General features: G+C 41.4%; 1 protein-coding gene across 1 annotated transcript; it reads right to left on the reverse strand.

Annotated features, from left to right (window-relative positions):
* Positions 1–421: 421 nt before the first annotated feature.
* On the reverse strand, positions 422–1,509 carry ACTBL2 (actin beta like 2). The gene is given in 5 exon segments (XM_033852881.1): positions 422–556; positions 559–770; positions 773–1,099; positions 1,102–1,401; positions 1,404–1,509. Coding segments are annotated over 5 exon segments (1,080 nt in total).
* Between the last annotated feature and the right edge of the window lie 17,997 nt (positions 1,510–19,506).

The raw sequence follows: 19,506 nt of genomic DNA on the forward strand, positions 1-19,506 counted from the left end.
AAAACCAAAATTCTAATAAGACATGTTTGCTAAATACATATACATTTTTTACAGGGTGGTACAGCCTGCTATGGTTAAATATTTTAAGCAAGAACTAGTATTTAAAGCTTGAAAATTCTGAAAGGACATTCCTCATTTTACTCCTTGTCACTTATTTTCATTTAAGCAAGTCTACATGCCTTTGAACCCTAAAGGTAAAGAAAATAGAATAGGATCTCAGAATCCTCCTTAAATTGATAGAGGTCAAGATATGGTTAGCTGGTGGGGAGCCCACAGTACTTGGATGGAGATGAGTTTGCTGGTTTACCCACTAGCGAGAGTGGAAGATTTACCTTGACTCAATTGCAAGTGGATAAAAGCAGAACCATTGCTATGACCTAGAAGTTGGGGACAGTGTAAACGCATTGGCATGGAAGCCCATTCAGAAACATTTCCTGTGGATGATGGCAGGACTAGCCTTATCATACTCCTGCTTACTGATCCACATCTGCTGGAACGTGGACAGGCTGGCCAGAATGGAGCCCCCAATCCAAACGGAGTACTTCCGCTCCGGGGGGAAGCTGTGATCTTGGTTTTCACGGTGCTGGGTGCCAGGGCTACAATTTCCTTCTGCATCCAGTCAACAGTGCCAGGGTACATAGTGCTGCCTCCAGAGCGCATGGTGTTGGCATACAGATCCTTGCGAATATCCACATTGCACTTCATGACAGAGTTGAACGTTGTCTCATGGATCCCACTGGACCCAGTGCCCAGAAAGGAGGGCTGGAAATGGCTTCAGGGCATTGAAAGCGTTCATTCGTAGTGGTGATCACCTGCCCATCGGGAAGCTCGTAGCTTCTCTCCAGTGAGGAGGATGAAGCAGCACTGACCATTTCTTGCTCAAAGTCCAGGGCCACGTAGCAGAGCTTCTCTGTGACATCGCGAACAATCTCCGGCTCAGCTGTGGTGGTGAAGTTGTAGCCTCATTCTGTTAGGATCTTCAGGAGGTCTCTGCCGGCCAGATCCTGACGAAGAATGGCATGGGGCAGGGCGTAGCCTTCGTAGGTGGGCACAGTGTGATTGACCCCATCTCCGGAATCCGTCACGATGCCTGGGGTCCAGCCTGGATAGCCACATACATGGCAGGTGTGTTGGAAGCCTCGAACATGATCTGAGTCTTCTCCTGGTTGATCTTGGGGCTGAGGGATGCCTTGGTGAGGGGGATGGGATGCTCATCCAGTGCCACGCGGAGCCCGTTGTAGAAAGCATGGTGCCAGATCTTCTCCGTATGGTCCCAGTTGGTGACCACTCCGTGCTCAATGGGATACTTCAGGGTCATGATGCCTCTCTTGCTCTGGGCCTCATCCCCCATGTCGCGGTCCTTCTGGCCTATGCCTACCATGACCCCGTGGTGCCGGGGTGCCCTACCATGGAGAACACAGCTCGGGGGGCGTCGTCACCGCCAAAGCCTGCTTTGCACATCCCTGACCCATTATCCACCACCAAGGCAGACAGCTCATCGTCAGTCATAGTGCTGGCCAGAATCTTCCAGATGAGTGAACAGAAGTTAAATATAGAGTAAGTACCAGACTCTGGTGGGCAAGAGAGAGAATGAACAGGCTGAAAACACTTCAGAGCTGCCTTCAAAGAGGGGAGCCTGTGCTGTGATGACAGATATTTAAAGGTACACATTGGCACCACCCGTGTCCTATTCCAACAGTTCTCAGCATTTCTGGGTGGGGTTGCCTCTGAGGTATTAATAATAATGATGATGATACAAATCATTAGTAGACCTTCCTTCATAAGGAGAGAATTGCCTACCAGATGGCCAAATCTCAGGTTACTGTAGTTAGGCAACCCACACATGGCTGTCAGCCTGCTTTGGTGCAGTGTCTAGATAACCAAGATGATGCAATGGGGGATATAAAAGCAAGATGAAAGGAAGCTAGTGTGAGCTATGGGTAACACTGCCAAAAGGGCCACTGCCTCCCCGATTTACCTTCCGGGTCTATTTTCTCTAACCAGCTTTGACTTTTCATTCTTAATGTATTGTTCTTATGAGTTTGACTTTGCAAACTTTACTTTTTCAAGATTTTTTTTTTCCCATCAGATTTCTAACCCCACAGGATATCATCATGATAGAAACTGTTTTAATGAATGCAAATAATGAATGGCCAAGAGAGGCCTGACAGCTGTAATTATAATGCATTTGTATCGTGTAAAATTTAGGATATTTAACAGACTTCTAAGCCATTAGAGATCAAGAAAAATCAATAAAGTAAACCACTACATGTTTTCTTTTCTGATGTAAATTTCTAATAACCAGATTTCATTAAGCGTTACTCTGGGTAGACACGGTTCATAGAACTAGGTTTATTGTGTCCATGTTGATTGCACAGAGGCCGATTGCTCAGCCATCTTGTGTGACTTACTAAAGTGCAGATTATAAAAATTGTATTTATTTATTTGCAATAACTCTTGAGTTATACAGCAATGAACAAAGTTTAGCGATAAGGTAAATTTTAAAGTAATGTATTTGCACTGATATTTAAAACGGTTTGATCTTCAAGATTCATACACTGTGTTATAACATCAAATGTATCTGTAATTGTTAACATGTACACAATTGAAATAGTAAGTACTATATGAGCTTTCTTTCAATTTTAGGTTATATTACCTACCCCTGATCATTTCATAGGAATAGTATGTCTGAGTTTTAGTTTTAATATAGAAATATAGACAACCTGGTAATATGTGTACCATGATAAAATGTAGGATATTAGTAATGTCTTACAAAGAAAGAACAATTAAGGGAGTTCATTACTTTGTTCCTATACGTATTAGGTAAATAAGATATAATCTCCCCTGTCAGCTCTTCTAAAGCAAATAAATTTTTCATGCCCATGTCTGAGTTCTCCAAAACCTTCCTTTTGGTTAATTAATTAATCAACTAAATAATGGTCATTTTGTAAGAGGTAGTAGCAGCCCTACAGTACTGGACATATGTGTATCCTGCAGTTGCAAGCTAGAACCAGGCAGTGTCTTCGCCCATGAGCTTCCTGGAGAGTCATGGTAACACCAAGCTGTGAGTGTCTAACCCACTTCTTTGTCTACAAGTTGATATAGAATTATTTTTCTCTGGATTTTTCCGGTGCTTTACCCTATAATGTGACTTTAAAACCTTCCTTCTGACAACCAGTCATGAAAAAATGTCTGCTTCACTACAAAATCCATAGCTTTGTTTTTTTCTTTCCCACTAGGACTATCTTTTCCCTTACTTTTTTCTGTAACTGCAAAATCATTTCCTCCGTCAACAGAATTGAAGAACTTCACCCTCAGACCTTCACACTGAATGGTTTTGTGTACTTCCTTTTCTTGTAGCACAACAAAGCTTTTGATTAAAACAATATTTTATTGCTATAGGATGGTGCTTCTGGAAATGTCTTTTTCTTTTTTAGACCTGTTACAAACTACATGCACATCCTACAAGACTGAAAAAAAAACCCCAAAACAAAAAACCAAAACCCCACAACATTGCATTTAGCATCAGTTCCTATTTATGAATCTCTAGTGTGGAATATAAAACAAAGCCATGTTGATATAGGAGCCCATATGACACCAAGAACAACCTTTAAAGTCTACATTTATGATAGCACTCTTCTTAGAATTGCCTTTGAACTGAGAGCTGGATGGTAATGAGTCCACACAGCATAATTGATGCCTTGAGAGTGAGGCTGATGTGTGCTTTTGCTAGAAGAACTTCTAACCCCTGTTTAATTTTGATGTCCCAAGAGAAATTTTCATCAATTCTGTATTCTTAAAATAAGACTAAGTTCTTTTAATTAACGCCCAACAATACAAGAGGAACATATCATAATTCAACAGCCATTTAAAAATATCATCTGTGGACTGGTTAAATTTTTTAAAAGTAGCAAGAATTTGTACGAGTGAAACATAGGAAGATGGGTTTACAAAGGCTGGGCTCCGGGAGGCTGTGCCTGAAGGTAAGGATTTCATAACCAACTGGAATTTACATACGTTTAGTTAGTTACCTAAACCTAAATCCTATGGGGGCCTTTATGATTAACTTTTGGAAGCCCAGAATATTATTTTCTTTTACATTTGGCCTAGTTTGACTATCACGCAGCTATACAAAACCCCAAGGAGAGAATGGGGTGTGGGATTATACGTAAGGACAATTAGCGAAGGTGACTTGGAGCAGTGCCCTACTCCCCATCACAAGCTCCTTATCACCTTGCCTTTTCCAAGTAACCTTCTAGTGATTAAATCCACAAATACTTATTAAACATCTCCCATGTGCTGGGCTCTGGTGATGTACTGGTGAATAGAACACAGCCCTTATTTGTAAGGGGTTAAATGCTTGGTGGGTGAACGTCACCCCTCAGCAGGCTGACATGTGGTCACTCTGCACTGATGCAAGAGTAGCCAGCTTGTATTCTGATGGGGTATGGCCTGGGCTGCACCAGGCTTGTGCCATATTTTGAATATAATTCCCCAGTACACAGATAATCATGGTTGATGTATAGAGAGAAGGAGCATGGGGTGATATGAAGGAGGAGGGAGAAGCCCTTGAAGCTGGGGTGAGGGGGAGGGGAAGGGCGAGGCTAGGGAAGAGGACCCCTGAGCTGAGTCTCAGGATGAACAGGAGGCTGCTGGCGGTCAGTGGAGGAAATATCGCAGGTGTAAATGCAACCAACTTGGAAAAAAATCAGAGAATCAAAAATGTATTTGGAACTAGGTATCTATACAAGCGTCAGTAAGGGTTTGGGATGGGAGTCTGGGTCCCATTAGGCATGAGAGAACTCTAGAATTGGATGTAACTTTCCCTCTGTGCACAGAAGATTTGACTAGGGGCCCCTTGGCCATGTGTCCCTAGAGGCCAAGTCTCAGTGATCATCTTCTGTCCCCAGACTCTCATCTCTTAACCAAACTGCTGAGACAGAGTTTTAATGAGGCCCCTTTCTGCTACCACCCTAGGGATTCAATTTAGAACTTGAGGCCAGCTACTTCCCTCCTTGCTCTTTACTTGTTTCTTTCCTTGTGCCCCACTCTCTTTTGTCCTTTGTAGGTTTTGCACACATATATACACCTCTTACACTGTGTAGACTGCTCTGAGACTCCCCTTCAGCTGTACTCTGCTCTTAGTGGAGATATGATACATGTTTAATAAACAAATACATGGATGGGTAGGTAGTGAGATTTTTTCATGACACACACTGATCTATTCATTGATAGATTGATATAGCTGACCACTTTTGAAAACTTAAGAACTGCTTTATTTTATAGTTAAATACTGTCTAATATTTACATCTCATATTGATAAAGTGGCTTGAGAACTATAATTGTTCATTCAGGAGAAGACTCTAACATATAGCTTTAATAATTTCTTATGATAAATCCACCAGAATCAATTACTACTAATAATTATAGTGATTTTCTGTTTATTTGTTTTAATATATAATATTTTATAAAAACATATGAAAAATTTATAAGTACAACAACCACTCCCTCAAATAAAACCCGACTTACCTGTTTTTTTTTTAATTAATTTTTATTGGAGTAGAGTTGATTTACAATGTTGGGTTGGTTTCTGCTGTGCAGCAAAGTGAATCAGTTATACATATATATATATATATGTCCACTCTTTCTTAGATTGTTTTCCCATGTAGGTCATTACAGAGTATTGAGAAGAGTTCCCTGTGCTATACAATAGGTGTTTATTAGTTACCTATTTTATGTACAGTAGTGTGTATATCTGACTCACCTGTTTTTTAGGGCAGGCGTGGGCAAGAGAGAGGAAGAAGTGGTATTTTGAAGTGAGGTGAGGTGCCACGTGGTCAGTTCCAGGAAGCACTTGGAAGGATAATTGGGGTGTAAGAATTGTTTTAGTGGTGCAGCTACCACAGCTCCCAGCCCCCAGCCTGTGCTGGCCTACTTTCTGTGAGGAAGACCAGTGTTCAGTCCACGGGGTGATAGGGCTCCCCACTGATGCTTAACAGTACTGGAAATGAATTTTATGGCGGTTCTTCCTAACTTTTAACTTTAAAGTATGCCATAGATCAGCTTTTAGCTAGTTCGATTGACTTGTAAACAAAGTTGTTAAGAGGAGGAATGGATTCCTGTGTGCAGTAGGTGAACCTTGGAATATATCTTGACTCTAAGGAAAGAGGAGGAGAAGCAGGGGAGGAAGGTTGTGCAAATGGAAATGTCAATATTCACAGCAGCTTGGCCACTGCTGATGTGAAGCAGATATTATCCAAGACTGAGGCAAGCTCCAAGCTGTATTGTGATTCTGAAAGGTGGAGAGAGCAACAACAAAAATTGTGAATACTGATCACTTAGTGTGTGCCCATCTCTTTGCTAAATGTTTTCCTTACACACACCAGTTCTTTAATCATCGTGACAGTCCTCACAAGGTACCCATCTTAGAAGGATTAAACTGAAGCTTAATGAGAAAAGTGACCAAAGATACACAGAGTGATAGCGGCAGTGTCCAGCAGATCAATTCCAGAGCTTTGCCTGGAGATGGGCTTAAAGAAAGGGTGCAGGGCATCTGACTGGCAACCAGTGAGAGAGGCAGCCAACTAGGACTATGCCTGTGAAGACTTTGTATTCCCTGTTGGGAAACATCATCTTAAAGTGTCCACATACCATCTTAGAGCGAAGGCCAGGTTGAATATTGAAGTCAAAAGAAAACCAAATAAAATTCTTGAGAATTTTAGCAGGTTCTTCCATGTTATTGATTGGAATCTCAAGACCTCTCATTCTCTAAGTGGAGAAAAAGAAATGGTGACTTAATGCCTGGACTGAGAAAGAATCTATTATCTAAAATAAGAAAATAGCATAAGAGTGATTTCAGGAGGGAATAGTAGGATGGGCTACTAAAAAGCAAAAACTAAATCATTATGGTAAATGAATGCTTTGGATTGCAGCCATGTGGGAAGTGAAGTCCTCCAGGTGTCCGTCTTCAGACCCCAAATGGCATTGTCTCCACATATCTAGATTTGACCATGACATGCCAAGGGTGAATAGTAGAAAGTGTGGCAAGGACTTTCTACTTTCAAGGGATTTGGGAGGCGTGGTGAGCACGGGAGAGCCTGGGGTAATTGAATCCATCTGACGGTCTCTGAAACAGGCCAAGAGTAGAAGTCAACCAAAACGGTTAGGAACTACAGATTATAGAGGTGAAGGTGGCAAAACTTGAGAATAATAAAATGTTAGGTCAAAATAAAGACCTTAATGATCAGACCATCTTAAGAATATGAGCTGGAGTCAGGGATAATTCACTTGGGAGCTGAGATAATTCACTGAGTGTGAGGGGACCCAGGGCCTGAAAGGACTTGAAGGGAAGAACTTAACAGACAGAGAGGAAACCACTCTGAATGTAGGTATGATCTGACACAGGCTGGGGCTGGAGAGATCACGGGTCCTTAAGACTAATTTACTGAGTCCAGTCTTTCATTAAAACTCAAACAACAAAACATGAAAAAAGCCTTTCAGCCACCAAGTTGTGTTTGCTGTTTCTTCTTCATTCTGGGGAGACTGGCCTTGTGACTGCTCAAGTATCATGCCTGATTTCTTGCACATTTTCATTAAGATCATCTATGAGTCCTTGTCTACACAACGGGATTATGATTGTCAAATGCTGGAACACAGCAGTGTCTCTTCTCTGAAAGAGTGTTTGCTGCTCTGGGAATGTGCTGCCCAGGGTCAAGTATATAGAAGGGGAAGACCCAGGATGAGAAGGCTAACTTGGGGTTTGGAGGCAACGTAACTTACTTTCCAGGGGAAAACTTTGACTGGTAGGATATGACTCAATGTAGTTTATTCTTTCTTAAGTCAAGGGAAGCAGTCTTTCTGGGGAATCTCAGGAGACACAGCTAGGGAATCATTTCTGGTAGTTGGGCCTAGTCAGGCCTCCTGAGGGTTTTCTTAGTTATCTTTTGGCTGATGGCACGGCAGCACATTATCTGTTGACAGGAATGGGCAAGGAGACCCTTTGGGGTAGAGTTTAGGAGAGGAGGGGACAGAACTTACAGAGAAGGTAGGAAATCTAGAAGAAAGTGAGGGCAGTGGAATATCAGGATTACACCTGCCTGTTGATGGTTTCTCTTCCTTTAGTTATGTCACGAGGTCCAGGAAAAATAACACTGAAGAAGCTACAGAAAAGACAGTCCTAGTATTTGCTGCAGGGTCTGGATTGCTCATCGGGGCCAGCCCTCGGTGTAATGCAGAGCATGCGGACAGGGCACAGCTTCTTTGGTCCACATAGTGTTCTACGAAGGTTTTTTAAATTTTTAGTTTAAATATTTGCAAAATAAGTAGATTCCTGAATTCCTATTTCTCTTGGAAAAAAAAAAGGAAGATCAAGCAACATTGGACCTCATTCCCAAACTACAGCTGAATAGCAGCTACACCCTTTAGCAGGGGTGCGAGTTCTCCTTTCCCCCTTGACCCCCATGTTCCTGTGGCGTTGCTCCCACCCAACTTCATCCATGCTCCGTGTAGGCATGTGAGTTTAATATGTTCTGAGAAACTGAAGAGGAGCATGTGTTTTGGAGGGGTGGGGAGGGAAAAAGACAGATGGAAGCCTGTGTTCTGGGATCCTTTGTTGTTCTGGGGGTGAGCTGGTATTCACAAGAGAGAAAAAATACTATGGGGCTGAATTTCTTTAATTACATGACAACTGTCCAATGTAATACTTAGTCTTTAGGAGTTTAAAAAGGAATTCAATTTGAAATATGGTAAAGGCAAGAAGGGAAGTTCTGTTCTTCATTGTTTTATTGAGTTTGGGATATGGTAGAATGGGTTTGTTTTACAGAAGGAAGGATTTTAACTAAACAATTAGAAGAAAATTGCTGAGAATATAATGCATTACAACTCTGTTTTTTGGTGCACTGTCTCTGTTGCTGCTTTGAAGAGAAAATTAAGAGGTTTAGTGCCTCCAGTTTTCTCCTGTTCTGGTTGGACAGGTTGAAAAAGAATGGACTGAGTTTTTAAATGTTGTTTTCTCATTCTGGACATTTTTTCCTCCTCTTTAAAGCAGGAATTCTGTCCTTATGAGGGAAATGAATGTGTTTTCACTTCTTCAGATCCCTTTCCTCTGAAACTATGAGTTCTTTGAAAAAGGGCACCCAAAGATGCCACAATATAAGAATTTGCCCAAGGAAAGCATTGGTTGAAGCATTCAGAGCAAGTCCTCCTTTTGTTACATCCAGCTATAAATGGAATTTGGGTCAAACTAGTAGAGTATCTGAAATAGACTTTGGGATTGAAATAAAAGAAGAAAAATTATTTTGATGGTATCGCTGGTAAACATTGATGATATTTTCAGTTCTAACCAAAAAGGAAAGAAGAAGGGCTTCAGGTTAGATAGAAGGTTAATTAGAAGTACTGTGTGGGACATAAAAATGCAAAAGAATTCAGGAATATTAACCCAAGGGCAGCTTTGCCGAACGAAGTGAAGTGACTGAGGAGAGATATAAAGCAGAATTTTATTTATTTTATGTAAATCAAACATTCATTTACGGAAATGAAAGGTTAGCATATGACTCACACGTGAACCTGTCACTCCTTGCTCTAAAACTTTGGATGACTCCCATTCGCTGTGGAACAAAGTCCAAACAGCTTAGTATAGACTTTAGGGCCCTGTATTATCTGGCTCCAATCTACTTCCCAAGCCTGGTATTTCCCATCCTCTCTTCCCCCATCCAGGAATCTTATGTTTCAGGCTTCTGGACTAGTTGCTACTCCCATTCCCTTGGACTCGCTAATATTGGTTACTCCACTGGGAATGTCCTTTCCATCTTCTCTGTCCTTTGGCCTTCCATCAGTCTCAGATGCTCTCCAGTTTCCCCAGAGGAATTAATCTCTTGCCTTTCTCAATCCTATAGCACTTAGCTTATATTCTTGTTGTGGTTCTTATCCCTTTCTGTTTTATGTTATTTTGTACATTGTTGTCTCCCTCACTGTACTCTCTAGATCGTGCCCACATTTTATTTCTAACAGTGCCTACCACAGGGTCTTGCAAATTTAGTTGTTTAATCATTGGGTATTGACCTCTACTTACAATGTTTATTTTTAAATGGATACTTGATTGATTGGGTTATGATAACATTCCAACATGTTCTGTGTATAAGTTCTAATTGAACACATCCAATACCAAACTCATCAGCTTCTCCAACATGCTCTGTTTATACCAGTGACCTCAAAATTTTCAAAATCATTCAATTTTCTAATTTGGGGGTCATTTTTGACTTAACCATTTTATGCTTTATTTTTTTTAAATATAATGTGGTATGACATCAAATTCTATTGGGTATTCTTTGAAATAATTTCTGTTTTCTTATTTCTGCCCCTATTTGCTCTTAGTTCAGGCCTGGGTCACTTCACGGTTAGCTAAGTTCCAGAGTACTTTGCTGAATAACTCTTCCAACACCAAACCCTTCTGAAGACCACTGCCAGCGAACTCTTAAATCGTGTATACTGAAATCTCCCAGGCTCCAAATTTGCTTCCACATAAACTCTAAACTTCTCTGCCCTGCTCTGGTTCTACAGTAACTATCCAAACATCGTGGTTAAGAACACAGCTCTAGAAGCTGGCAGCGCTAGGCTCATCCCCACACTTACTAGGTCTGTAAACTGGGGCATTTCAGAACTTCCCAACGTCTCAGTTTCCTCTTCTCTAAGCTGAAGATAAGTGTATCTACCGCATAAAGTTGTCTTTGGTTTGGCAAGAGATGATACCTATAAAGCGTTTAGCAGAGTGCGTAGTAAGAGCAAGAGTGCAGTAGGTGTGGGCAACTATCATTACTGCAAAGGAGGTGAAGCCAGGCAGCAGAACAGCCCTGGCAAGGACCCTAATGGGGACTGAGCAGACCCTTTGTATGGTGCTAAGCAAAGGAAGTTAGGGATAGCTAAAGGGAGGTGGACAATTGGTGAAAGACCCTGAAGCCAATACTGAGTGGTTTGAATTCCATAAGCTGGGTAGGGATTGGTCATCCTGTGTCAGGGGTGGCTACAGTGAGTAGAGGTGGAAACTAAACTGTCTCTCAGGATTCATTGATTTAGACAGTGTACAGTCGTAGAAAAAGGCAAGAGGAGTCTCTTACTGATCTAGATGCAGTGCTTTCGTACTGCTGGGGGGTTCTGTTTGCACCTTTGAGCCCGTGTTGGCCTGATGCTCACTGGAGTCCTGCGGTAGAGCTGAGCATGGTCCATGGAGAGGGCAGGGAGGGTCGTGGCAGCCCATGTAGGCTTCTCATAAGTGACCCCACCACGTGAACCATGCCCTTCCTCATAATCAGTGGTGATTATTGGCAGAAACTGGAAACCTATAACTGGTCTCTGGTCCATTAGGCATCAGCAAGGGTTGTTGACATTGTTCTGAAGCACCCAGTTCTGGCCACTTCTTACTGGCTCAAGATGATTTACCTGTCCAGTAAGGACGCTATATATACCTTGCAGTTTTGTTTAGAGCATGAGCATTTGTTTAGGTAGTTAGAATTCTAAATACCTTTTGAACATTTTCTAATTTGTGTCTGAACATCTACAGATCATTTGTAAGAAAAAAATTCACAGTTCTATGTGAATGATAGTTTAGACATCAGCAGAGATCACATATTTATACAATATACAGCATATCTTTGCTGTTTGCTTCAGGATGTGTGGTGAATTGGCTAATACTACTGGTTGTCAAGGATGGCACAGACAGTGGCACTGCAGGATCTTGTGTGCTGTACAGAAGAAACCTGCAATCATATCAACTAGGATAACCTTTAGTCCTGTTTCATAGGCTTCCTGGCATAGTCCTGGAGACAGCATGGAAGAGAGGAAAGAACACTGACTGCTCCCAGGGCTCCGGGGGGCTTCCAGATGTTTCACTAACCACCTAGGTGGCTTTGGGCAAGCCACTGAGCTGCTGTGACTTCAGTGTCTTCATCTATAAGATGAAGTGAGGAGATTTCTTCTTATTTGGCAGATTGAACATATGTGTTTGTCTACTTGTTCTCTGAAAGCACCACTACACTTTGCAGTAAGGAAGTAAAAGGCAATAAAATCAAGGACAAAGAGAGCAGGAGAAGACGCAGAGCAATAACATTTTGAACGCAGGAAAGGTGTGAATAAGGGTTAAGCAAGCTGACTTGAGGAAACGGAAACCTCAGCTAGGAGTAGGGGAGGCCCAGAAGCAATCATGTTCTTCCTGCAGAGACTCAGCAAGGCTCAGTGATTTGGGACCCCAGGTACTTCTGAAACTGGGGGTACATAAAGGTCAGAAGTAGAAAAATTGGCTAAAGATATGGATCAAAAGCAGATATACAAAGATACCCTCCCTGCCCCTGCCCCATATCTCTGGGGCTTCAGCTGGGAAAGCTGGGCTGACCCATTTCTGGTTCATAGGGTCTTTCATCCTCCAGCAGGCTAAGCCCAGGCTTTTCCCCTTGGCTGGGCAGGTTTCCAAGAGAGCAAGTCGAAGCCTGCAAGGATGCTTGAGTCTTAGACTGGGAAATGACACAGCATCTCTTCCATGCATTTAGCTGGGCAAAGCAAGCCACAAGCCCAGCTCAGATTCAAGGGGAGGAGAGAGAGATTCTACCTCTTGATGGACAGGGCTGCAAAGTCACATGAGCTACAAAGGGGAATGGATACAAAGAGAGGAAAACTTGTGGCCAGTTTTGCAAACAATCTACCATAAGACACCATAACGATGGGTTTCCTGAAAAAACCCACAGGTTTCAAACTTGCACCCTAAACAAAAGGCCACATGGGAAAAACGAAAAAGAAAGAAAGATTGGGGCAGAGAACTCAAAACTTATGCAAAGCATTAATAAAAACAATAATTGATACTCAGGGAAATAACGTGGTCTGTGAAGGCAGGCAGCTTATTGTGGCTGGGGCCTGTCATGGCTGGTATGTAATAAGAAGCTGGAGAAATAATTGGGTGTGAATGTTGGCAGCACTTACGTGAGGGCAGGGCTGCTAGTAACTCACACAGTGTAGACAGAAGCGGCATTTTAAGTCAGTTTGGCTGCTCTTAAGGTCCTGAGAGGCAGTCCAACCTGCCAGGAGTCAAAAGCCATGCAGGGCTGGGCTGTAGCCTCTTTGGGGTAGAAGCCCAGGTAGAGGTGCTTGTTTTTAATTTTCAAAATACAGGCAAAACGGTTCCTGTTGCCAATGCAGCAACTGATACGAAAGCTTTTCCCTTGTCTGCTGAAATCTGAAATTCCACTCCACAGTCTGTTCTCTCATGCTTAGGAAATATCGCATGTGAATTAGTGTGACTTCTCCATTATACTGACAATTTTTCTCTATGCCAATCGCAGCGGAACCAATTTGTATGGTAGAACCACACCTTGTGGAATAGACTCTACTGAGGGGTTAAGTAAAAGTCTGCATAGTGCATGGAGAGGTCCTCAGCCTCCTTTCCCGACTTGCCTTCAAGAGCAGGCCTCCAGCCAGGCTTGCACCACCTGGGCAAGAGAGTGAGGGGTGAAATGAGCCAGAGAGGAAAGATGTACAGACAGTATCAGGTAGGGGTCTATCAAACAATCCCACAGTGAAGTGTATTACTTCAAGTTCCCAGTAGAGCTCCCAGTCAGCTGCTTATTGCCTCACTTTTAAAGTATGAGTGATGGCCAAGCACATCAGTCATCTGAAAACAGCTGCTAATATAAAGACAGACCCCAAGAAGACAATGGGAACAAGAGGGCCATGAAAGAAGCTGAGAAAATGCAAGGAACAGAAAAGAAAAGCCTAAAAGAAGTAAAACAATGAATAATATCCTCAGGGAGATAAAAGATGATATTATCTATAAAGCAAGAACAGAATGACGTAAAAAGAAATATTCAGAGGACCAAAAAGAGGTCTTAGAGCTTAAAAACAAGATTGCACAAATAAACATTTTAGTAGCACAATTGGAAGATAAAGTTGAGGAAATCTCCCAGAAAGTACAACAAAATGATAAAGAAGCAGAAAAATAGGGGAAAAGAAATTTAAACAAAACAATCAAAGGATTAATCCAGTAGGTGCAAAATCCAACTTTTTTTTTTTCCCGTAAAGGAAAAAAAATCGTTTCTAGAACTGAGAGATGTAAATTTCTAGATTGAAAATTTAAAGTTACAAATAGATGGGAGAATTTATCTCACAGCTCATATCATTGTAAGACTTAAAAGTACTGGCACAGAGAAAACGTCCTAAAAGCTTTAGGTGGGAAAAAAAAAAAAACCCAACAGATTACAATCAAATGAATGAGAATTGGAGTGTCATCAGTCTTCTCAATAGAAAAATGAGGAATTCTAAGGGAAAATGATATCCAAGCTACAGTTTCATACCCAGCCAATCTCACAATTAATCTGAGGAAACAATAAAGCTTTTTTCAGACATGTAAGGTCTCAAAATTTTATCTGCCATTTACCTCTTCTTAGTTAGTACTAGTATATGTGCTCAAGGAAAACTAGAGGATATATTCCAGGAAAGAGGAAAACAAGGGATCCAGAAAATCAGAAACTCAACTCAGGAGATAAACCAAAGAAGTCTCCAGGATGATGGTGAAGGAAGATTCAGATACAAAAGCTGTGAAACAGGCTTGGAGAGCAACAAATCCAGAGAGAACAGGGGCACAGAAGGCTCCAGAAAGGTGTTACAAGGGGAAGGATAAAGCTCATAGAATTCTAATGTGCTTGATGCATTGAGAAAAGATTTATTCCTTTGATACAGATTTTGGGGATGGATATATAGAATATTAATTAAACAAAGAAAAGAGACTGTTATTAACTCTAAAATTGTATGTACGTAGAAATGTGGATGATACTGAGATGGTCATAGTACTGTAAATATTGAATGATGATTCCATAATAATTAATGATATAATGTACTGGAGTCTGGGGAACAGGGAATTCATGAACATGCAGAGGCATCAAGAATGCTAAATCTGGGCTTCCCTGGTGGTGCAGTGGTTGAGAGTCTGCCTGCCGATGCAGGGGACACGGGTTCGCGCCCCGGTCCGGGAAGATCCCACATGCCGCGGAGCGACTGGGCCCGTGAGCCATGGCCACTGAGCCTGCGTGTCCGGAGCCTGTGCTCCGCAACGGGAGAGGCCACAACAGTGAGAGGCCCGCGTACCGAAAAAAAAAAAAAAGCTAAATCTTCCTCTTCCTTAATAGGAAGACACAGATAATATCTAAATCTGAAACATCAAGAAATAGCTACATAAATATGTTATTTAAAAATAAGGAGACAAAAACTAAAACGAACATCTAAAAAGAATTATTAGTTGCCTCTGAGGGGAAGAAATTGGTGGTAGAAAGAGGTGGGACAGGGAAATCTATGTATTTTTTTTAAATTATAAGCCTTTTATAACGAAATACCTTTAAAATATGCATATGTAACTTTCATAAGAATCAAAAGGTTAAAAAGTATTGGATCCTCACTAGAAGGAACTTTCTAAACTCACCATCCAGAGATAATCACTAATATTACTTTCACACATTTTTCCTACATAGTTGAGACCTTGTAATATACAATTTTGTTTCTTGCTTTCCTTACATATCAGTGTATCACAAACATTCCCCCAGTATTATATAAAACGCAAACAATAAATATCTCGATGAAGAAGAGCTTCTGGTAGATAATTCTGGAAGATCTTCATAAGATAAAATAATGAGCTAGGCTAGACACAAGAACCATATTTCCTGGAATTGAATGGGGGATGTTCCAATTTCCAGTTATGCTGTCTTCTTATCAAGTCATGTTTCCTTTTTTTTGCGGGGGGGGGGAAGGGGTAGTTCAGTATATGCGATATTTGAATGTATAAGCATCTGTGTCCATGGAGACATGCTGTCACCTTCAGGAAAAGTGACTCTGTGACATACAAGTTGCTTGAATTCAGTTTCACTGTATTTGGCAGTAACAATGACATCTTGTATATGCATACTGTTCTTTAAAGCTGTCTTTACCTTATCTCACTTGATTTTCAGAATAACTGTGAGATAGGTAAACAGATGATTTTTTTGGTGCAACCCACATTAATACTTAATATAATATAAACACTAATGACAATATCTACCCTAAATAAAACTTTGCATTTGTCTAAGAAAGGGCTTTTTTGTGTAAAATTGCATGAGGTTCTTTGTTTAGGAGCATTGGGCTGTAGAGAATTCATGGAAACGCTGTAACTCTGATGAAATTTTGTTCCTTTGCTCACTCTGTCCATCCGTCCATCCATCCATCCACCCACCCATCATGTGTTGTCTGTGGACTGTAAAAGACGTCATGCGGATAATCAGATATTTTTTGACCAATTATTGAATCATATCTGAGTTATAACATGAGCTTCTATTCTCTTGCTCTGATGGTAGTTTCCCTGAAGGCTTTTACCCTTGAATAGAATAAGCTCAGGATTGTGGTATTTGCAGGATCACAGCAAAGTCAGAGGCAGTAGGTGAGTAGGGCTGCTCCCTTAAAAGAGTAAGGAGGGAGAACCATCCCCTTTTTTGCAAGCACCCTGAACTCTGAGCTGGTCTGGGAACTAAAGGACTGGGTGGGTCAGGATAAAATGTCCTAATCCTAAAAAACCAACCAACCAACCAATTACCATTTCTTTGTCTAAAAACACAGAAATAGAGTTCAGAACCCATTCAAAAGGCATGTTGTGAAGATCACAGTAAGTTTTCTCATTGTTTTAAGATGTTTAGGAATCTCCATGGTGAAGGAGTTGGAAGCTTTCTAACTTTGACACATGAAAAATAGTCAAGGTTCAGCCCATCCAGCCTTGGTAAATCTTGAGGAAGAACACAGGAAAGAATGAAAATGGAGCCTACAATTCTGGGTAAACTGCACTCTTCCAGCTTGGGGTCTGGCTTCTCTGGAAAGTGCAGGGAAGGTGGTGTAAGTTCCCTCTTTCCACTCTTCTCAAAGCTCTTAGAGAAGTTCTTTCAGCCGTCATCTCTATGGACTGTGTGTGTGTGTGTGTGTGTGTGTGTGTGTAACAATGTGTCTGGCCAGAGAAAGACTTCCATCTACATTCTGGTTCTTCTTAATTTTCATTTCCTTAGAGTCTATTTAATTCTTTAAATTTCATAATTTTTTCTAAAGCAAAGGAATTCCTTTGATTTATAATTTTTTAAGAACTTACCATTGTCTTGCTATGATCCAAAGAATAGGGTGAGTGGAAGAGCAGGTCCTACCAGAGAGTTCTGGGGCCATTGACTGCCTCACCCCTTTCCACCCCAATTAACTATGAGAATAAAAACAGAAACCTAAACGTTATCCTTATCAGAAACCTAAACGTTCCACTTTATATCACACACGTGAAATAGTGAAAATAAATTAATTGAAGGCACTGTAGACTCTGAGTCATATAGACTTTTAAAAAGTTGTAAACAATTGCTTGCCATACAACCCAAGGTATGTTTTTTCTTTTCAGTGTTGTGAATGTGGGAAATATGTGCATTGTATGCCTGCAGGCCTTGTGGCTCCTGCCCTTGGAGCTAGGAATGCGGTGCTGTTGAGGATCCCTTTTCATCCCCTAGGTGGCAGCAGCATTCTTTCTGGCTCACGGGGGATATTGTTCTGTAGCACAGCGCACCTCTATTAAAGGGAGAAGCTGCAAGCCTCACCTCTTTAAGTCCTTACACTCAAATTTATGTTGTTCCTTCATATTTACTGCTATTTCTGAGGCTGTCTGACATAGTCAGTCTACTATTTACTAATGAGAATAAATGGCTTTCTCTTTTGTATGGAAAAATAATGGCTTTTTATTTCTAGAACCGTTCATACATCTAGACCAGGGTTTCTCAACTGTGGCATTGACATTTTGGGCTGGATAATCCTTTGTTGTGGGGCCTGTTCTGTGCATTATAGGTTGGTTAGCAGCGTCTCTGGTCTTTACCCACTAGTCACCAATAGCACCCTTACCTACCCTTCCCATCTGTGACAACCAAAGATGTCCCCAGACATTGCCATATGTCCTCTGGGGGAAAACATTGCTCCTAGTTGAGAACCACTCAGCAAGGTGGTTTTAAGTCTTTCCAGAGATTGGACCCTGCATTCCTACCCATTTACTTTTATATGAGTGTGTAAATTAAATCATATATACTTATAGCTTAAATATATTCTGCTTTTTGGTTTATTTGCTTAGAGGATACTTTTTCTAGAGAAGAAAAATAAAGTAGAAAAGAAAATTAAAGGTACAAGTATAGATGTTATACATCTCACCCTGGCCCCAGGAGAAGGTTGAGGTTTTCAAATTATAGTTTCCTGTTAATAATAATAACCACAGACATGTGGTTCTATTACTTTTTAATTCCTTTTGATCAGCCTAGCTGAAAGTGAATCATGAAAAGGAGAAGTACCATAAGAGGTTATACCTGCAAACAATTTTTCAGTAGTTGAAAAATTTTCAAAGAATTATAGAATCTCAAGTTGGAAAAGACTTTAGGGGTAGCTTGGTCCAACTTTGGAATCTCTTAAATCTGGGATGCAGGCATCAGGTGTGAACTGAGTGGAAGGGAGGGGAGGATCATCACAGATGCTCAGGTCTGTGGCCTCTTCTAGGTGAGCAAGGTGAAAGCCAATTTAGAAGAGAGAGATTTAGTTCTTTGCAAAACAAAACAAAGTAAGGCAAAGTACACAGAACAAAAGCCAGCCCTTCCCTCACTCAGTCTTAGACTGTAAGTTCCCAGAAGAAGATGGCACTAGGACGGGAGGACACTATTAGGGCAGGACCCCCGAATCAGGCCCACCTGAGACAGGGTTAGAACCCAGGTGTGATAACAAAAACTCCACTGATGTTAAGGACGCACTTTTTCTGTTTGATCCAAACACTCTTTACATTATCAGAGCTTTCCAGTGACTGAGTGGGAGGAGGAAATGGATGTGAGACCGGAACCTAAATATGAATAAATTCTAAAGGTGTGTTCCCCACCTCCTCCCTCTTTGGGATGCCTCCAGTTTTAGAGGAGGGAGATACTTCTCTGGGCAACCAACCAAATCAGACTTGGACGTGTATTCAGAGAACCCTGTCAGCTGGGAGAGGACCATGTTCCCACCTTCAGAACAGATATGATTTCCCAAATAGAAGGGATGATTTCGCTGGTGAAGAAAGAAACAAAGGCCAGAAAATGAAGTTCACTTGGCATCATTTGGGTCATCTTCATCTGAGCATGTAAAATTTGTGATGGAATCATGGGACAAAACACATGGTATCAAAGGGTTTAATATTGAGTGAGGCCTGGTGCGGGGTGGGGATAGTGTGGAAGAGCAGAGAGATAAGGCCAGTTCAAATGTACAGGAGGTAGCTGTTCTTTAAAGGCATAGTCACATTTTACTTGAATTTTTCTACATTGTTGGGTTAAGCTCTTTCAAGAATGTCTGTCCTGTTGGGGAATGAGATATTTCCTAAAACTCATTTCCCCTCCCATGAATCCCATCGGTCAAGGACTGACATCCAAACGGTAGCCCTAGAGAGAGCAAGGTCCCAGCGTGAGACACATCTGAGGAGGTCTCCCA

Source organism: Tursiops truncatus, chromosome 3 (genome assembly GCF_011762595.2).
Source record: "Tursiops truncatus isolate mTurTru1 chromosome 3, mTurTru1.mat.Y, whole genome shotgun sequence".
In the NCBI taxonomy this organism is placed as follows: Eukaryota; Metazoa; Chordata; class Mammalia; order Artiodactyla; family Delphinidae; genus Tursiops; species Tursiops truncatus.